The following is a 19,030-nucleotide window of genomic DNA, read 5'->3' as shown; positions in this document are numbered from 1 at the left end:
AGCATATTATGACGTGCCAGGGACTCAATGAGATGATAGGACAATAGTCCGAGTCCATAATTGGCAATAAGTAGTGGCAAAGCAGTTATAAGTGACTCACAGAATTGTGCGCAGTTGTGTATACAGTACACGACTTCCCTGAAGGCATCAACACCTTCAGCGAGCGCGATGCCGATCACACACGGTTCGAATTCGACCCTCAATAGATGGCTGCACCATCGCCGCACACGCGTCGAATAAAAAGCAAGGGACAGGTCCTTACTTACTAACAACTCCTATCATTTTTCATCGCTGGAGGGGTTGCCCCCCTTCTACCTGAAAATCCTGGCTCCGCTATTCTTCTCCCGCACCTCCAATTAACAGTTAGCGACGTATGGTGCGAAAGAAGTTCAACTTACATACATACAAGACACAGAACATATCTCTGCTTATGTATTCTGTACGCTGGATTTAAGATGACCGGATATGTAGTCACGCCACCTTTGTTGTTCATCTAAAGCACCCTGGATGCCACATGATGGGTTGGCCACGTTAGTGGAATGTAAAGTTTTCTTAAACGGTTAAATCTAGGATTTACAGTGCAGCACCTGCTTGCTGACCAAGTGCGTCACGCCAAGTGGCTTAAAGTCATTCATTCCCTTTATCGCTCTAAACTGTCAAGCCAAGGGTCACGGTGCAGGCCTCTCTGTCACTCGACTAAAGGAACTTGGAAGCTGCTGAACATATTAAAAAATATGCAAGCGGAACTCCATTCAGTCTCCATATATGAATAAAAAAATATTTTTTGCCCATTTTTCCATCAGCTTTTTTGTGTTGAAGGTGCCGTAGTTGAGATGGGAATGCCCTTGCTAATAACATGTGGTAACCTAGCAGTATTTTCTTTAATAAGCCTGACTGATGATGAGATCCGGGTCAAAACCGGTCAACAGTTTGCTTGCTTTAAACATTTCTGCTGGATATTGGTCTGGAGAGCTAATAGGCTGATGGACTAATTGTTGTATTTATTATAATTATTATTACATGCAAAGAGAAAGTATGTCTCTCTATATTGTGAATACTTTCACCAAAAATGCTCCACAGCAACGGATGAGTTTATGAAGAACACGGCACCTACAATAGACTGTAGAACACATTCACCTGCCTAGTGAAACCAGACGGTAAACAATGGCAATTAATACTTGAAACTTCGCGTGATAATGTGCACCTTCAATTAATTCTGCTTTGCCTCCTTCATCAAACGAGTGTTTCTGAACACGTTTCTGAAATATTTTTTGCTAAAAGATACGTAGAGTACTGTACACACACATTGCCACATGCCGACACTCGCTGAAAAACCTCTGCATTCATAATAACAATTAGTATTGCCATCGCATCACACGCCACCAAGCAGAGGGAGGGTCACCCCAGACACATTGGGTGCACGTCAAGGATACATTCCCAGTATGACGGCTTCCAGACACTTGATGGGAAGAGATTCTTGCACCATCTCACGAGCGGAATCCATAAGCCTGTTGGGAGGCAGACGTTCATTAATCCACTGTGTCAAACGATTGGAGGGTTGGCATCGATACAGCTCTAAGTGAAAACAGACATGGGATAGCTTGGAAAGGCCTGGGGGTTTTTTTTTGCTCCATGCAATGAGCAAATTCAGTGTTATTATGTGGCCCCTAAATTATTATTAATACGACACTTTTTACCCTGGAAAGCCTAACGACTCTGTTTCAGGATACTGCCACAATTTTTGCAGAAGGGGACCCTAGCTGTTATGTTTATTCCAATTCAGTAGTTTATTGGGGTAATTTTGGTATTATTGTTGTTGGTAAATTTGTACCACGATATCGGCACACAATGGCCTCCTCTTGCGAATCGTGTCATGGGATCTTTAACGTCCGCTGTGAAGCAGACGCCGCATATGTTTACGGTTGACAGAACCACAGTACGAGTCAAGGAGGCCGCTAGATTCGAACCGCGGACCTCTGGTGACATGAATAATGAAGCTCTCATCAACATGACACAGTGCCTCATGAGTGGGTTTCCTCCGATATATGCCGTTTGTGTTACTTTCTGCACACTGCTCGACTTTGTAATTCTCTCCCATCATCTTTCCTCCAAGTTCTGTAAACCTTGCTCAACTCAAGAAATGTATTAACTCATGTATATTACGTCGTTAACTCATGTATATTACACCTTCAGGAATGGTTTACTGTTTGCTGCCTTGGTATTTGGGGCCTCTGAGCATTTGCTCAGTAATCATAATTGAATATTGATTAAATATATATGCATTTACACTGAACTGTTATAATGTATTGCTGGTTATTTAAACTGTGAATCACGAGATAATATTCCTGTTATGCATATACACAAACAAGTCAAGTGAATGGCCTGACAGTGTGGGGTATTAAACTTTTGCGTGTGATATATTCCATGATGATATAAGCACGTGTGAAACGGTTGCACAAGGCATGCATCCACATTAGTTTCCATGTGGAAAAAATGACAACCGTTATATGACTGGACTGAAAGTCTGAAGCCCGTGGTTATGCCTTATAACCACGACTGTTCAGACAAAGGCATCTTATCACTCAACTTGTGGTGCGTCAGAAATGAGAATTCTTGCATGTGGCTCATATTGGTGATGTGAGTCACTGCAAATATCGAGGTTCTCAGAGGGCAAGGCATGTGCCGTCTAAAACACGTGTTGTTCGCAACCTGAACATGACACTCCTGAATAAATAACACGTTTAATAAATGCTTCCTTGAATTCTACACAAGCGTATTAACCCTCTATAAACGTTGCAGATGCCATTGTGCAGCTAGAATTTCCGGGTTTTATAATTGTGTATATCATCATCAGGCATGTTCGATCCACTCCTGAAAGCCTACCCAAGTTGTCACCATCCGTCAGAGTCTCGTGGCTATGATTCATTATGACAATTAGAAATACGCCTGCCTACCCAGAAAAATCTCACCGAATCTCACGTGAACATTTTTTCTGGAGGGTCCTGCCAAGTTTTTTTAAGTATGGGGCGAGCATTGCTCCATATATATATATTCCCTTTGAGTAATTTGGTGCAACAATCTATCTCGCTTCTGCACACAATGCGGTGTCACCGTTCCATCTCTCATATTCTCGGTCGTGTTCCCTACGACGGCTGCTGCCACTCCATCGTTCGTCTCGGCCATCGGCCAATCATCCCGTCTCCTCGTGTTGTGTCCTGCCCGAGCCGGCTTGCTTTTCTTCAGGGTCAAGACGACGTCTCTACATTCTGTTCTGTCTCTCTCAGAAACCTGCGACGCTCAGCACCTCTTTGCGCACTTTTCAGCTATTGTTCCCTTTTCTTTGTCACTGAACCACGTTTTCCATCCATTTATCCTGAGCAGGTTTTACGCGGAATGATTCGGAATGATCTTCCTTAGGTACAATGCTATGTTGCTGCTTATCGTCGAAAAGCACTCAAACTGGCTCTCGCTCATCACTTTATTTCATCACATTTATCCTGCTTGCCCAAGGCGCACCATACTATGATGTGTTACAGTCACATCCATTCCCAAATCTTCGTTTGTTTAGAAAATTTGAAATGATACAAATCATTCACGGAGATAGAGATTGCAAGAAGAAAGTAGCAAAATACATTCTCAGAAGAGGAGTCACGCAAGGAGACACGCTCTTGCCACAGTTATTCACAGCGATATTAGATGTTTTCTGAAAATTGGATTGGAGAAAAAAAAAAGAGTATATATATTAATGGTGAAGATGTTAAACTGTATCATACTTGATGGTGACATTGTCAGGATAACAACCAGTGGAAATTAATGTCAGCAAATGATTGAGAAACTTTGCAAAGGCTTCAAAGTGTTCCTCAAGATAAATAGCATGCACAGTACCGTATAAATACACACAGGACAGTTTATATTTTAACAATAGTTTAGTGCATTTTAAGTAAGGAGTGTTATTTTGTATGATACGTTAATTTTGTTTTAATCCAAAACGAGACAGAGTGAACACGGTTACTTACCCAACCAACTGGCCTGCTTTTGCGAATCTCAAAGAACTGAGTCCCAGTGTGATTATATCTGTGTCAAGAACACGCTTAGGAAGATAACAAGCAGCCAACAGCGCTGCGGACAGACGGAAGCCGACGTTGTAAAATATGCACACGACTTGAGAGCCAAAAGCTCCAGGTTCAAAAACGATATTTCATACTCCTTTATATATTGGCACCGATATCATTAGAAACATCGCCGATGTTGTAATTGTATCATACACCGATGTGTACTTTATGTGTAAAGAGCTTCGCATAGAAATACTGTGGCATCGAGCTTATTAGTTTGTACTAACGAACAACAACAAATTTTAGATATGAACTTCTACATCATAATTACACTTGTGGTTTAAGGTTGCATGCAGCTGAATGCAAAAGATCCACATTTCATAGAGATTTTCTGACATTGATCCAAAATGCAAACGCAACTCTCGTGGAAATACTCTGCTCTGTCGACCCGCCCAGAGATAAGGGCACGAGTGGCCCCATTCCCATGGTCCCTTCGAGGGGCTGGAAGTCTGTGGCAGACGGGCCACAATTTTCACCAGAGCACATGACGCACATAAGCCTGCACTGTCATGCAAATCCCCAATGCCGCAGTGTCCCACTGTTGTGTGGACACAACGGACAGATTGTGCCTTGCGGATGTCCGTGAATGGATCCAATACATCGCGATGTATGCACTCTATAGCTACTGTAGTTGACACAAAGGTGTCATCCGCGATGAAATGTAATTAGATAGTGGTGGAGCGATGACTGCACGACTGCCATGAACACGGAGACGTGCTAACATCAGTGGCGAGTGAAGTCTTAAATGGTCACGGCCCCGCTCCGCTCCCCCTCTCAACACCCTCTACCAAGCCGCACCGACCAACATTGGGGAAGTATGGCCAAACAATCCCCTTAACTGACACAGGTGTGGGGGGCCTTCATCCAGTAGGGGATTGACAAAGGAATTCACGTGAGATGTATTCTTCGACAAGACAGTAGTTTGAAAGGAAGGCGAGGGTGACTGCGAGGGTTGGGTGGTACATGCAGCGTACGCCTCTCCAGTATTTGGCTGCTGCTATAAAGTGACACTCGACAAGCCCCTTCGTCGACGTGTCGTTTGTGGCCAACTCGCTTCTGACGAAGAGCTCGACAGCTCAGTTGGTGTTACCTGGTGAAATAAAGCATTGGTTCGTTTTATATTCTTGGTTCTTTCGGTAAAGTCACGGTAAAGTCACGTATATATGAATTCCTGCAGTCACAGGAAGTTTTAAGTCTGGTTAATTTTTTGAAACTCTGAAGTCGTCCTCAACAGACGTTGGGGAACACATGGGGCTCAGGTCTCGGTGCGACGTGTCGCCGACACCGTGGCAGACACGTGCAGGTTTGGAGGGATGAGACTCGTCCAGGAGAATAAAAATCAAACGACCGAGTTCAAACTGACGAGTAATTGTGATTCTTTAATACATTCACTTCTTTCGCACCGTACGGTAGCCAACCGTGCTAATAACTTGTTATCAGTGCATGCATCATGATGGATTGCCGATTTCCGTTTCACCAATCCCAATTTTAAGATGTCACGTGTAACTGCGTCACTATCACTTTCATCGTCTTTTTTATTTTCAACGATAGCAGATGACCAATCAAGAGTTGTTATCGAATTGAGGTAAATTCACAACTGACTATAGCGAATTCGATTCCAATTAGAAAGCGGATGTTTTGAAAAGAACCCACAGAATGGATTGAGAAAGATACACTGGCACAGAGCATGCCCATATGGTCGTGTTGCAATTGCAACGTCGAACGCTGCACACGCCACTGCTCTATATGAGGACATTTGAAGCTGCAGTCCCTTCTAGGGGCGAGCTTACTTAAGGTCTACTCAAGCAGTCAACACTTTCACAGCGCTCAACTGTTTACGATCATTCTAGAATGGGCCGGTCGCTCCGATGCATAAGGCACGGAGCTGTGCACGCACGTTACATGCGCGGATCATCGTGACGTCGAGCACACATTTCGTTCAAGACAGTAAGTTTTTTTTTATTCCACGTTCCACTTGCGAGCTCAGGCAGGCACCTCTAGTACATATTGGATCGATTCTCTTTTCCTGTGAGGGCAAAATTAATTGGAAACTCAATGGCTACTATATTTTTGTTCCATGAGAGCACTCGGATTGAATTGTCCTGGCTCCTTTCACTGTAACATGACACGTCTGCGGGAACGGCTCTGTCAGCAGAAACGTTACTTTGTAACCAATTTGAGTTGACAATGGAAAGAATGGCCGAATTAACACTTGGCAGAGCGTCTACGCTGCGTAGCACAGTACAGTCGTTGTAATTCACATGCTAAACTGTTTCCTCAGCGTACTGGCAGCAATCGTCGGATTTCAGGCTCTGCGCAACTTTCAGCCACATCCAATTATTTTAACTTGACTATCCTCATCGTGTTCTATGCAAAGACTGTTCCTGCCATAGAAATGCGGAGTTGGCAGCACTGATTCAGGGCCACCAACAAATGAACGGTGCAAAACATGACGGCTGAAGTCCACGTCGTGTGAAGTTGGAGCGAGCAGACAATTTGTCAGGCCGGTTTAAAGATTTGTGTTATTTCACCAAGTCCATTTTCGTACTGCTCTAAGCAGTGCACACAAAACCCATTACAGTGTCGCATCCTTTTGCATTGACATGGAAAGGGTTTCACGGTCTTAAACATTGAAAAAAGAATCTGCAAACATTCGATATGCACTCACCATGAGTGTTTGCAAATTGCAGTGGTGATTTTAAAGTTTCGTTTCACAATTCAGTCTACGACCGAATAACCATGAATATGCCCTATCCAACGTTGCATTGTACTTCAACGCTCCAACAACTATGCTCCCCACCTTCACTAACCGGCATTGACCAGCGTGGTGAAATATGGTCAAATAGTGCCTCTGACCTGCATCGCTTGGGGAGGCCCTCATCCAGCAGTGAATCAGTAAAAGGGACTGTACATGTATACATCATAACTTTGGAAAGAGTCACTATAAATGTCCTCTACTCTGCAAACAAATTTGTGACGCGCAGTATGTTTTTGCTATTTGTTTATTCAGTGTGAAAGTGGTCATATACAAACACATATTTCTTATGCCCATTCATTCTATGCGGTCAAGTGAGCTGGTCAAAATGTTTTAAAGGATAGGATAGGGCACCTAACAGGTTACACCTTTCTCATTTAAACTGTATTGAAAGCATTATCATTATGAAAATAAATAAGTAAAATAAGTTACTTTCAAAATCAGTTTGTAAGCAGCCTGCTATGTGGATTACTGACCACATCGCAAGGATCGTGAAAGGGGGCAACAACATCCGGCAGTGGCTTGATCATGGCTGATGAAGAATGGACGAGTAGTTTTATGTTAGAGGTCACCGCATTATCTTGAACAATAAAGTATGAGGTGTTTGTACATTAAATTAAACCTTAATTTTGGAGCTTTCGTGACTGCAGGAATTATTCTTTGGTTCTTTCGGTAAAGTCACGTAAAAAGATAAAATAATAAATTAAATAATAGCTATTCTTTTATTTATTATTTTATCTTTATACGTGACTTTACCGAAAGAACCAAAGAATTAAATTAAACGTTCCTTCAGCAAAACTCTCCTACGTGTAGGGATCACAAGAAAGAAGACAAAGTAGTTGGTGCGTGAGTTGTGTAAGGATACTGTAGTTCCCGCATGTAGGTCTGCACAGCCAGCAGGCGCTCAGGGATCGGCATCGACGGTCGAAATGTCGGCACAGCTGGAACTGGAGGCTGGAAACAAAGAGGGGAGAGAGGGGGGAGAGAGGGGGGAATACAAAAACGGGTCAACACACTCAGACGCACTCTAACGGCCGGAATTCACAAGACTCCCAAGGGCACAGAAGCAGTTTAAAAAAAGCAAGCAGGCTTCACTTCATAAGACTCGTCACCAAGTCCTTGAATAAGGCAAACTCCAAAATGGCCCAGGTCAGCTCTGAAGGGCAGAGTGCAGGGTGATAGAGTAACAACAACACCCTTTCTCAGAGACACCCAAACAACCATCACCACGATGGATACTCCAGCAACTCAAACATCACAACGGGGTCAAGGATGCAAACTGTGTGGTGCAGGTGAGATCTTTATTAGTGTGTTTATCTCAAGTTGTGTTACGGCTTGCACTAATATTGTAATATAACGTCCCTGCCTTGTTTCATACCCAATGTGTAATATGATTTCAAGTAAGAGAAAAACACAAGCAGAACTGTATTCTTTGTTCTTTCGGTAAAGTCACGTAGAAGGGAAATAATAAAATAATAAAATAAAACATTATACAAATTCTCACGACGTCTCGGCCAGAACGCAAGCAGCCGTCCTCATTGCGTTGTGGCCGAAACGTCGTGAGAATTTTTAATGTTTAATTTTTATTATTTTATTATTTCCCTTCTACGTGACTTTTACCGAAAGAACCAAGAATATGAATCCCTGCAGTCACGAAAGCTTTCAATCGAAAAGCAGAACTGTGTTCTGTGTCTCCACATGTAAAACAGGTACTTTATTTTAACAGCCTATTGATTTTTTCAGACCAATATTTTAAAGCAGCATTTATTTAAGCAAGAAATCTCTGCACTGGTTTAGACAGTCTGGATCTCATCAGTAGAGTCAGTCTTGTGAAACAAAGATGGCAGAGTTACATTACTTAAAAGGTTCTTCGGTTTATAAACCAATTAAAAACAACTCAAAAAGTACCACAATCTATAAACTCATTAACTGTATTTGCCATGAAACACTGTTCAAATTACGTCATCATATTGTTTGGTTATTTCAGTTAAGTCACGTAGATAGAAAAAATAAGAAAAATAAAAGATATGTCATCATATATGTCCAAATACCAACTATGTGGGGAAACGTTGCCATGGTACCGTGGTCATGCTCACTGGACCTGCAAACCAGAGGTCACCGGTTCAATGTAAACAGTGGGAAGTGTTCTTAAATTCCCCCTTGCCTGGTCCACCTACCACAGGGGTGGGCGACCTGCGGCTCTGTAAGGACTGCTGCTTCGCGACGTTGTTCATCAAGGGCCACCACAGTCTCGTATTCACTACATGCATCGCGGCTCTTCAAGTATCGAGTTATTTTTTACCGAATTCGAAAAACTTGTCTCTTCTTGTTATGTTGGTTGCCGAATACCGACCTAGCAGCAGTCCACATGATCAAGAAATTGCAGGTCTGCATCTTTACCTTTAACCTTTCCCAACCAAACATATGGGATTTGTTTGAAAATAACCTAATAATTATAAAAGCAGGATTTGGCCAATCAATTCCCGCAGACACACAAGCACATGCATACAAACTACTTTCCGGACCAAAAAAAGAAATCGATATTACACTCAAGTGCACTTGAAAAGTGTGCTCCTTAATCGTAATTAATTATCAACAATGACCTGTAAGAAGCTCATGGGGAATAAGACAGGACTTTTTTATTTTACAAAAAAATGCTGGGAGGAATAATTGTCCTGTGGCAGGCGAAGTGTAGGCACTCCCATCTCTTCCAAGATGTCTGTTCAACATGGAAGAGTAGGCCAAATACCTCTAGAAGTGCTCTCATGATCTAGATCTGATAACGGCCCTTCTGCCAGCAGTGGTGTATATTTATACTGGAGGAATCCGAAGAGCTATAAGAGCTTTTTCGGAGATGTCTACGAGTTTTTCACAGATGTCCACAGCAAGCAATTGCGGGGCCGACACCGTTTTCCCTTTTATAGGCAGAGGAATGTTTTCTGCTCCTATGGCTCCCTCGTGTTTGTCACAAACACAGCGAACGGTGCTTTTGAAAGCAGAGAGTTCATATAAGGTGGCTGTGAAAAAAGTATCACCCAACTGTAACCGATTACTTTTTCATTATCTGTCAAAACAAATCCTGGCCTGAACTAGCTCCCGAAATGGTGTGTTTTGTTAAGTTTGTTAAGTGGTGCGTTTTGTTAAATTCAAAGTTCTCTAAGGTATTTTAAGATACTGCCTAGATAAGTGCTGCGGCTATAAATGAATACAGAATTTTAATAGTATATTCCACCCATGATCAAATCACCCAGAATCTAGGTGCTAGGTGGATTATTACGTGACAGGATCATGAGAGATGGTGACATCGTGGGGAGGCCGTCATCCAGCAGTGGACTGACCATCGCTGATGATGATGATATTAGACACACAATGTCCAGCAGTCTGGTTTTAAAGGCTGCTCACATTGTGCTCACGAGATAGAGAATATAAACAGTGGTCATTTTCTTCTGTATAGCGTAACACATTCAATCTGAGGCACAACTGGAGAAAACATACGAGGATGCTATAATCACAGGATACGAATTCGGTAAAGAATCTCAAATTCATCACCGTAATTTAGTGAGAGAGGAATTCATGGGACGCAATTACAGCAATGCAATAATAAAAAAATCGAACAAAAGCTGTTAAGTGCACGTGGAGAGATGCATGCGTGGAACTACACTGAATGACAGGAAGAGGAACACACGGATCAGGGAACAAACACAAGAGACATCATGTTTACTAAGGAACATGGTGTTGGGCAGGAGGAAAACAATGCCGAGAAATGACGGCCAATGGACAAAGCTGGAAGTGGAATGAAAGCCAAAGGACGGAATGTACCCACGGGGACGGCCACTGTGAAACAACGATACACTCACATGCAGGGTAAATATGGATCATGGCATCGCAGGAGGCCTTCATCCAGCAGTGGATAAACAATGGTTGATGGCTTTACCCTTTCTGGCGAGTATACAGCTGTCAAGATGTTCAAACACCGAATCGACACCTATTACAAGACATCAAGTCTGCATTACTACACATATGTATGGTCAAACGTGCAAACAAGGCATACATTATAAAACACAATTTTGTGCGGTTAATGCAGACATAATGCCTTGTAATATGTGTCGGTTTGGTATTTTTTTGCATCATCTTGATACTGGCAAAAAGGGTTCCATAGAACGGTTGATGATTAAATACTCGAAAATCGTATTAAGTCACAGCATGTAAACCGGTACAAGCGATGCACGCAACATTAATCAAGACCTGCCAAACGGGTAGGCCTCCGACTCCAAGAGCTCTTCTCGTGCTTTCCAAATGTGTCCCACTCGACTTGAATGTCACACTTTGTAGTGACCACGATTTGGTCAACCGAAGTGAATGGCGAGGAAGCAGCATTAGTTTGACCCAGCGTCTACTGCATAAATCACAGATATTTGAAATCATAGGGATAGTTTATAATTATCACTTGGATAATTATAAATGTCTTTGAACCTATCTACGTGACTTTACCGAAAGACCCAAGGATATGAATTCCTGCAGTCACGAAAGCTTTAAGTCAAGATTTAATGTCGGTATGCATAAATACATACATTATGCACTCACAGTTCGAAAATATCTACACAGAATGGAGTAAACAGGTATTCCTCGATTTACAAACGAGGGATGTGTTCTTTAAAAAAACGCTTAAAGTGAACTTTTATAAATCGGAATGGATTTCGAATGGATTTTCCCAGTAATTTAACACAAAAAATGTGAGATTTGTTTCGGACAGTCATTCCAACTCTACTCCTAACCTAAAAATATACCCCGACTCTATCGCTTTTCACGAAACAAAAATAAAGAGCATAAACATGAAAAGTTTTCAATAATAATTAATAAAAAAACTTCAAATAATTAACCTTTTCAGAGAACTCACCAACAGATCTGCTGCATGTTGGAATGAATGGCAAGGTGATGTGTAGGTGTCACTGTTGCATTGTGGGACACGGTGACGTTATCGCGGATGGATGACGACGCAGCCTCCCAGATGGTGCTTCTTGTTAGATTTTTTGCCGCTTGAAATTTCGATAACACGGAAATTAGATTTTGTTGATGGAAAAGTGCCCATAATTTGTGACTTGCATTCACGCGACATTTCGACAACGTTTGTAAATCGAGACATATCTGTACATCTCATTACATTTGGTACAGATATATTGTTTTACTGTTTTGCTGCTTGGCATCTATCATCGAGAGTTGTCAGCTATAGTTTGTGCTTTTAAATTACCCGTGTAAGACAACATGCACTCTACCATATCTACAGCGGGAAGCAACACATCACGACCAAGTTAATTGCTTTGTCAGCATGTGAATTGCGATGCCGTTTGGCAGAACTCCACAACACATTTTTACACCTGCCCTTCCAAGCGGATGGCTGGTTTGCTGGAAACTAGATACCAACACATACAAGAGCCCAGCAATTCCGACATTACGTCAGCCTTATGGCACACTGTTGCACACAACCCCAGGAGAGTGGAACACATTTAAATGGATAGGGGAGCCGTGATGCTGAGAAAGCCATGTGTTTAGGCAGCCGTACACAGCGAAATGAGCCAACGAGAAAAAGCCTTCACTGCAATTGCTATTGAACAATGAAAACATACATGTTGGTCTAAAATATCTATCCGGATGTTTATACACATTCGGGCCCGTTAATGATAACACGTACTTACAATCATTCTACAGCCCCTTCGTCGACCCACTGGTGAAGGCCTGCCCACGCCCTGTGGTTTGTGGGGGTTATTTGACCATACTTCACCACGCTGGCCAGTGGGGGTCGGTGAAGAAATAATTATACGAAAATTCCAACAACAAAAAATTGTGCCAAGAACGTCCATCTGTTACTTGGACAAGTGAAAGACCATACCAAGATTTACGGTACATCACATTAATTCTCTGACACCTTCTAAACCGCGTACATACTAAATCTTGACTTAAAGCTTTCGTGACTGCAGGATCTTTCGGTAAAGTCACGTAAATAGTTCTAGATTTGAAGCTTTCGTGACTGCAAGGATTCATATTCTTAGGTTTTTTTTTTCGGTAAAGTCACGTAGGTAAAAACATCAAAATTAATGAAAATAAAATAAAATAAAACAAAAAACTACGACGATTCGATCTCAACACAAGCGGTCGTCATCAGGAAAAGGGGGGTTATAGCTCCTAAAGACAACCGCTTATAAAGGTTTGAAATGGAAGTGTGAGCCCACTGCATTAAAACAATGATCAGCCACGGCAGAGGTATTGGTCCTACCGTGCTTCAGATCTGCCTCATGTTCACGAATATGGTCGGAGACATGTCGCTTAGTTTCCCCAATGTAACTACTGCCGCAGACACAGCTTAGTTTGTAGACGCCAGGGTATTGCATGTCAGGGATCACATCCTTCACAAATGGGATCAGATCACGATTTTTATGTGCTGTGTTATATTGAACCTGGATCTTGTGTTTGTTCCTTCTAAGAAGAAGGTACTTTGCAAACCCACTGGCTATTACAAAGATACAATTTCAACAGAGAAGATGGGTACAAACTGAGCAATCATTGGAAGGAGGTTATTAACCAGTTTAAGTCATAACTGGCTGTGATGTTCCCAGCCTACCACCTTCCGATGTTAGTTGTTATTTTCGGCTCTCTGATTTTCTACATTAACAGATTAAATGTCTCACTAACACAGCTACACACTCTAACACAGCTACCTCCCTAGCCATCCTCGAGGCTGCTGCTTCACGATCTACCATCAACATGCCAATCTCTCACATCAACATGCTAATCTCTCACATCAACATGCTCATCTCTCACATTAACACATGCTCATCTCTCACATCAACACGCTCATCTCTCACATCAACATGCTCATCTCTCACATCAACATGCTCATCTCTTACATTAACATGCTCATCTCTCACATCAACATGCTCATCTCTCACATCAACATGCTCATCTCTTACATTAACATGCTCATCTCTCACATCAACATGCTCATCTCTTACATTAACTCGCCGTGGAGGATGCTCGGCGATCTTGCATTGACATGCTCATTTTTGCCTGGCAGCCCTTTGATTGGTGGAAAGCCCACCACCGCCGCGGCTCGCTGCCCACCACTTGCATTGGCTGCTGACATGTGGGATATGCCCATTTCAAACCTTTATAAGCAGTTGTCTTTAGAAGCTAACCCCCCTTTTCCTGATGACGACCGCTTGTGTTGCGATCGAAACGTCGTAGTTTTTTGTTATTTTCTTTAAACCTATCTACGTGACTTTACCGAAAGACCCAAATAATACGCAAACATACTGCATGTAAGTTGGTTTAGTCTTGAATCAGAAATCCCACAACAATGACCTATCGGGCCGTAAATCACAAATCAAGGCTAATACATTCGCATATTTCCGTGCGTTCTTTGCGTGCAGCACATTGTATATACATCGTTAAATAGCACGAGATTGTGAATGAAGTTGGGATGGAATGTCGACCATTTTAGTGAAAACCATGTTCAACAACAAAGAGAAATGGGTGGGAATGCCCCTCTGTTACCATGCACAATTCTGCACGACTAAATTTATACCAGGGCCCCCCCATTTTGTGAAGCGTTGTTGACAAAAATGTGTTGAGTTTTGGGTTATCTGTTCATACAGCAAGCCCTGTTGGTGGGACGGCACGTGCCGAAGCGAAAACACAAGGGACAATGACCGGATGCAGTCTCTCTGATGTGGCACGTAACCTGCCACTGCATTTGTAAACATCGCAGGGGATGCACTGTACCGAATTGCAACCTACTTTTTTGGCAACGCTTATTTTTGTTTTGCCGGATGCCGCAGGTTCATCACCTAAGATAATTCGCACATTCATATCTGCAGTATTTCACCAAACCCTAGTGCTCAGCCATGCTTATGCACTGATACAGTGGATGTGAAAGAGGGTGATCACAACCAAACACCAAGTAGGTGCCTAATGCGACTAAATATAAACCCCATGGCTAATTCGAGCTCTGTCTCTTCCAGACAAGCTAAATCTAAACTGCACGATATAAGCCACATACAATGTTAAATTTATCCCATTTAACTGGGGCATGTTATACAGCAACACGGCCGTGACATAAAACAGCACACACCAAGTCAAACATTCTATTATAAAAACAACCCTGAACATAGTCCACTACAATCATCATCATCAGCCATGATCAATCCACAACTGGTGGATGAATGCCTCCCCAAGCCATTGCCAGTTCTCTCGATCCTGGGATTAGGTGCATCGGTCATACTTCACCACGATGGTCAATGCGGGCTGCTATGGGTGCCCCTATTAGGCAAAGTATTTAGCTCCCCAAGTCTACAAGTCTCTCTCTCTCAAGCTGTTGCACTGCATCAAGGCTGCGCTCAGGCAAAGAGGTAAAATGAGCCACTCACACGGACACCGCCACGCAGGTGAGCCGTGCACACTCCACCACCACCACCACACAGGTGAGACGACACACACTGACACCACCACCACCACACAGGTGAGACGTGCACACTCCACCACCACCACACAGGTGAGACGACACACACTGACACCACCACCACCACACAGGTGAGACGTGCACACTCCACCACCACCACCACCACCACCACACAGGTGAGACGACACACACTGACACCACCACCACCACCACCACACAGGTGAGACGTGCACACTCCACCACCACCACCACAGGTGAGACGTGCACACTGACACCACCACCACCACCACACAGGTGAGACGTGCACACTCCACCACCACCACCACACAGGTGAGACGTGCACACTCCACCACCACCACCACACAGGTGAGACGACACACACTGACACCACCACCACCACACAGGTGAGACGTGCACACACCACCACCACACAGGTGAGACGTGCACACACCACCACCACCACACAGGTGAAACGTGCACACACTGACACCGTTATACAGGTGAGACGACACACACTGACACCACCACTACCACCACCACAGGTGAGACGTGCACACACCACCACCACCACCACACAGGTGAGACGTGCACACTCCAACACCACCACACAGGTGAGACGTGCACACTCCACCACCACCACCACACAGGTGAGACGACACACACTGACACCACCACCACCACAGGTGAGACGTGCACACCGCACCACCACCACCACACAGGTGAGACGTGCACACACTGACACCACCACCACCACACAGGTGAGACGTGCACACTCCACCACCACCACCACTCAGGTGAGACGTGCACACTGCACCACCACCACCACTCAGGTGAGACGTGCACACTGCACCACCACCACACAGGTGAGACGTGCACACCGCACCACCACACAGGTGAGACGACACACACTGACACCACCACCACCACAGGTGAGACGACACACACTGACACCACCACCACCACCACACAGGTGAGACACACACTGACACCACCACCACCACCAGGCAGGTGAGCCACACACACTCACTCCACAGGCACCACTTGCACCTGCGCCAGGGCGGCCTCTCCGCGGATGCCGCGCCCGGCGTCTCCGCCCGCGGGGTGCGCGCCCGCCACGTGGCGCCACAGGCGCTCCCACGTCGCCTCGTCCAGCGGGAAGCCGCCGCGGTTCACGTAGAAGCTGCACGGGCCGCTCTCCCCGCCGCTCTCCCCCTGCTGCTGCTGCTGCTGCTGCCCGGGGTGGCGGTGGTGCCCATTGGAGGCGGTGGCGCCGCTCTCTCGCCGGCGGCCGCCGCCCGCGGAGCGCTCCGACCCGGCCGAGACGAGCCCCGAGGCCCCCGGGGAGACGGCCACGCTGGCCGCAGAGCGGGCCCGGCGGAGACCCCCGGCCTGGCCGGCCTCGGTGGCCGGGGGCATCGCTTAGCGCACGGCGGGGGGGCAGTGGGGTGGAGGTGGAGGGGAGAGGAGGTGGAGGAGGTGCGAGGAGGAGGAGGTGGAGGAGGTCACGAGAGCGGCAGCAAGGGCTACAAGGCGGCGGGCATCGACCCAGGTGGGCGAGGGAGACGTCTCCAGCCCATGGCCACCCCGGGGACGCTGATGCTGCTGCTGCTGTTGTTGCTGATGCTGCCTGTCGCCTCTCGATTGCTGCTTCTGCTGCTGCCGCTGCTGCTGCTTCTTCCTTTGTTCGTCTGCCGCTGCTGCCGCGGCTCCCGCGGCGAGGGCTGAACCCGCCGGAGGCAGCAGCCCGAGGCGGAGGAGGAGGCAGCAGCAGCAGACGCGGCGATGTCGCTGCTGCTGCAGCCGCACAGCGGGGACTGCCCGCGAGAGCCGGCGGACCGTGACACGGTCTGGCAGGCCCAGCTCGGTGTGTTACCACGTAGACGCGCCACAACGTAGACGCGTTATTATAATAATGATGATGATGAGTAGTATTATTATTATTAATAATAATGATGAGTAGTAGTAATATTGTCGCCGGTTCGTCGATTCTCGTGATCTCTCCTGCCCGGCTGTGCCCGGCAGCGTTCTCTGCGAGGTCTCGCTGCTGTCACCGCCGCTCAACGGTCCTCCATGCACCCTGTGAGATGTTCACATGGCGCACGCACGGTGCAAGACAGCAACAACAACGTTGTGTATAACAAGACAACAACCACAATGTTGTGTATAACAAGACAACAACAACAATGTTGTTGTGTATAACAACAACCGCGTTGCGAGTGGGTGAACCACCCAGCAGCAGGCACCGTTATATGGGATGCGCATGCGCCCTTGCAGCCAATCGGCAGCGAAGCCACGCCCCCCATGCTCTAGCCACGCCCCCATACTCTAGCCACGCCCCCCCCCATGATCTAGCCACGCCCCCCATGCTCTAGCCACGCCCCCCCATGTTCTAGCCACGCCCCCATGCTCTAGCCACGCCCCCATGCTCTAGCCACGCCCCTCCATGCTCTAGCCACGCCCCCATGCTATAGCCACGCCCCCCATGCTCTAGCCACGCCCCTCCATGCTCTAGCCACGCCCCCATGCGCTAGCCACGCCCCCATGCTCTAGCCACGCCCCTCCATGCTCTAGCCACGCCCATCCATGCTCTAGCCACGCCCGCATGCTCTAGCCACGCCCCCATGCTCTAGCCACGCCCCCCATGCTCTAGCCACGCCCCTCCATGCTCTAGCCACGCCCCCATGCTCTAGCCACGCCCCCCATGCTCTAGCCACGCCAAATAGCGGTCCCCTGGGCAGACTATAGGCGACCTGCTCTAGAAAATAAACACAGCAGCCAGCGAGCCCCTCAGTCGCCTCGGCCCTGCCCTGGAGCCTGAGTGCTGGCCGCGAGGGAGAGAGAGGGGGCACGTTGGATGTGCAACTGCTCGTTCACTTTAAATGCAACCCCCCCCCCCCCGGCAAGCTTTGGCAATCCCACGTGAGCAGCAGTGCTGGGAGACCGGCGAAAGTGACAGAGGCGATGGATCGAACTGTGAGTCAGTGGTGAGTTGTGAGTCAGCGGTGAGTCAGTGGTGAGTTGTGAGTCAGTGGTGAGTTGTGAGTCAGTGGTGAGTCAGTGGTGAGTCAGTGGTGAGTTGTGAGTCAGTGGTGAGCTGTGAGTCAGTGGTGAGTTGTGAATCAGTGGTGAGGCAGTGGTGAGTCAGTGGTGAGTTGTGAGTCAGTGGTGAGTCAGTGGTGAGTTGTGAGTCAGTGGTCAGTAGTGAGTTGTGAATCAGTGGTGAGTCAGTGGTGAGTCAGTGGTGAGTTGTGAGTCAGTGGTGAGCTGTGAGTCAGTGGTGAGTCAGTGGTGAGTCAGTGGTGAGTTGTGAGTCAGTGGTGAGCTGTGAGTCAGTGGTGAGTTGTGAGTCAGTGGTCAGTAGTGAGTTGTGAATCAGTTGTGAGTCAGTGGTGAGCTGTGAGTCAGTGGTGAGTCAGTGGTGAGTCAGTGGTGAGTTGTGAGTCAGTGGTGAGCTGTGAGTCAGTGGTGAGTCAGTGGTGAGTCAGTGGTGAGTCAGCGGTGAGCTGCACACAAGCAGATACGGAGTTTGTTGCCGTGCATTGACCTGGGATGACACCGGAGTTCGGCAGCATCTGGATCAACTCAACTGCCCTATTTAGGGAAGCAAAGCTGACTTTAATCTGGTTTATCCCGAACAGCCCTGGTCAGCTCACCCCAGCTCGAAGGTGTCCCATTTTGTGGTCGAAAACACAATACGCATTGAGAAGCCTC

General features: G+C 46.3%; 1 protein-coding gene across 1 annotated transcript in view; it reads right to left on the bottom strand.

Annotated features, from left to right (window-relative positions):
• Window positions 1-17,571, bottom strand: part of VASH2 (vasohibin 2) — a 37,630-nt gene extending 20,059 nt beyond the window's left edge. Inside the window, exons 1-5 of the mRNA XM_061580410.1 lie at window positions 16,367-17,571; window positions 7,733-7,821; window positions 4,026-4,074; window positions 2,164-2,171; window positions 1,434-1,508 (exon numbers count right to left, since the gene is read on the bottom strand). Of these exons, the coding sequence (XP_061436394.1) occupies window positions 1,434-1,508; window positions 2,164-2,171; window positions 4,026-4,074; window positions 7,733-7,821; window positions 16,367-16,735 (590 nt within the window). The 5' untranslated portion in view covers window positions 16,736-17,571. The remainder of the gene's footprint in view (window positions 1-1,433; window positions 1,509-2,163; window positions 2,172-4,025; window positions 4,075-7,732; window positions 7,822-16,366) is intronic.
• Between the last annotated feature and the right edge of the window lie 1,459 nt (window positions 17,572-19,030).

The sequence above is a fragment of the Lethenteron reissneri genome, chromosome 8, assembly GCF_015708825.2.
Source record: "Lethenteron reissneri isolate LAM-NWPU_2019-01 chromosome 8, ASM1570882v1, whole genome shotgun sequence".
NCBI classification, from domain to species: Eukaryota; Metazoa; Chordata; class Hyperoartia; order Petromyzontiformes; family Petromyzontidae; genus Lethenteron; species Lethenteron reissneri.
The sequence above is the reverse complement of the archived record's forward strand: the minus strand, read 5'-3'. Positions and strand labels throughout refer to the sequence as shown.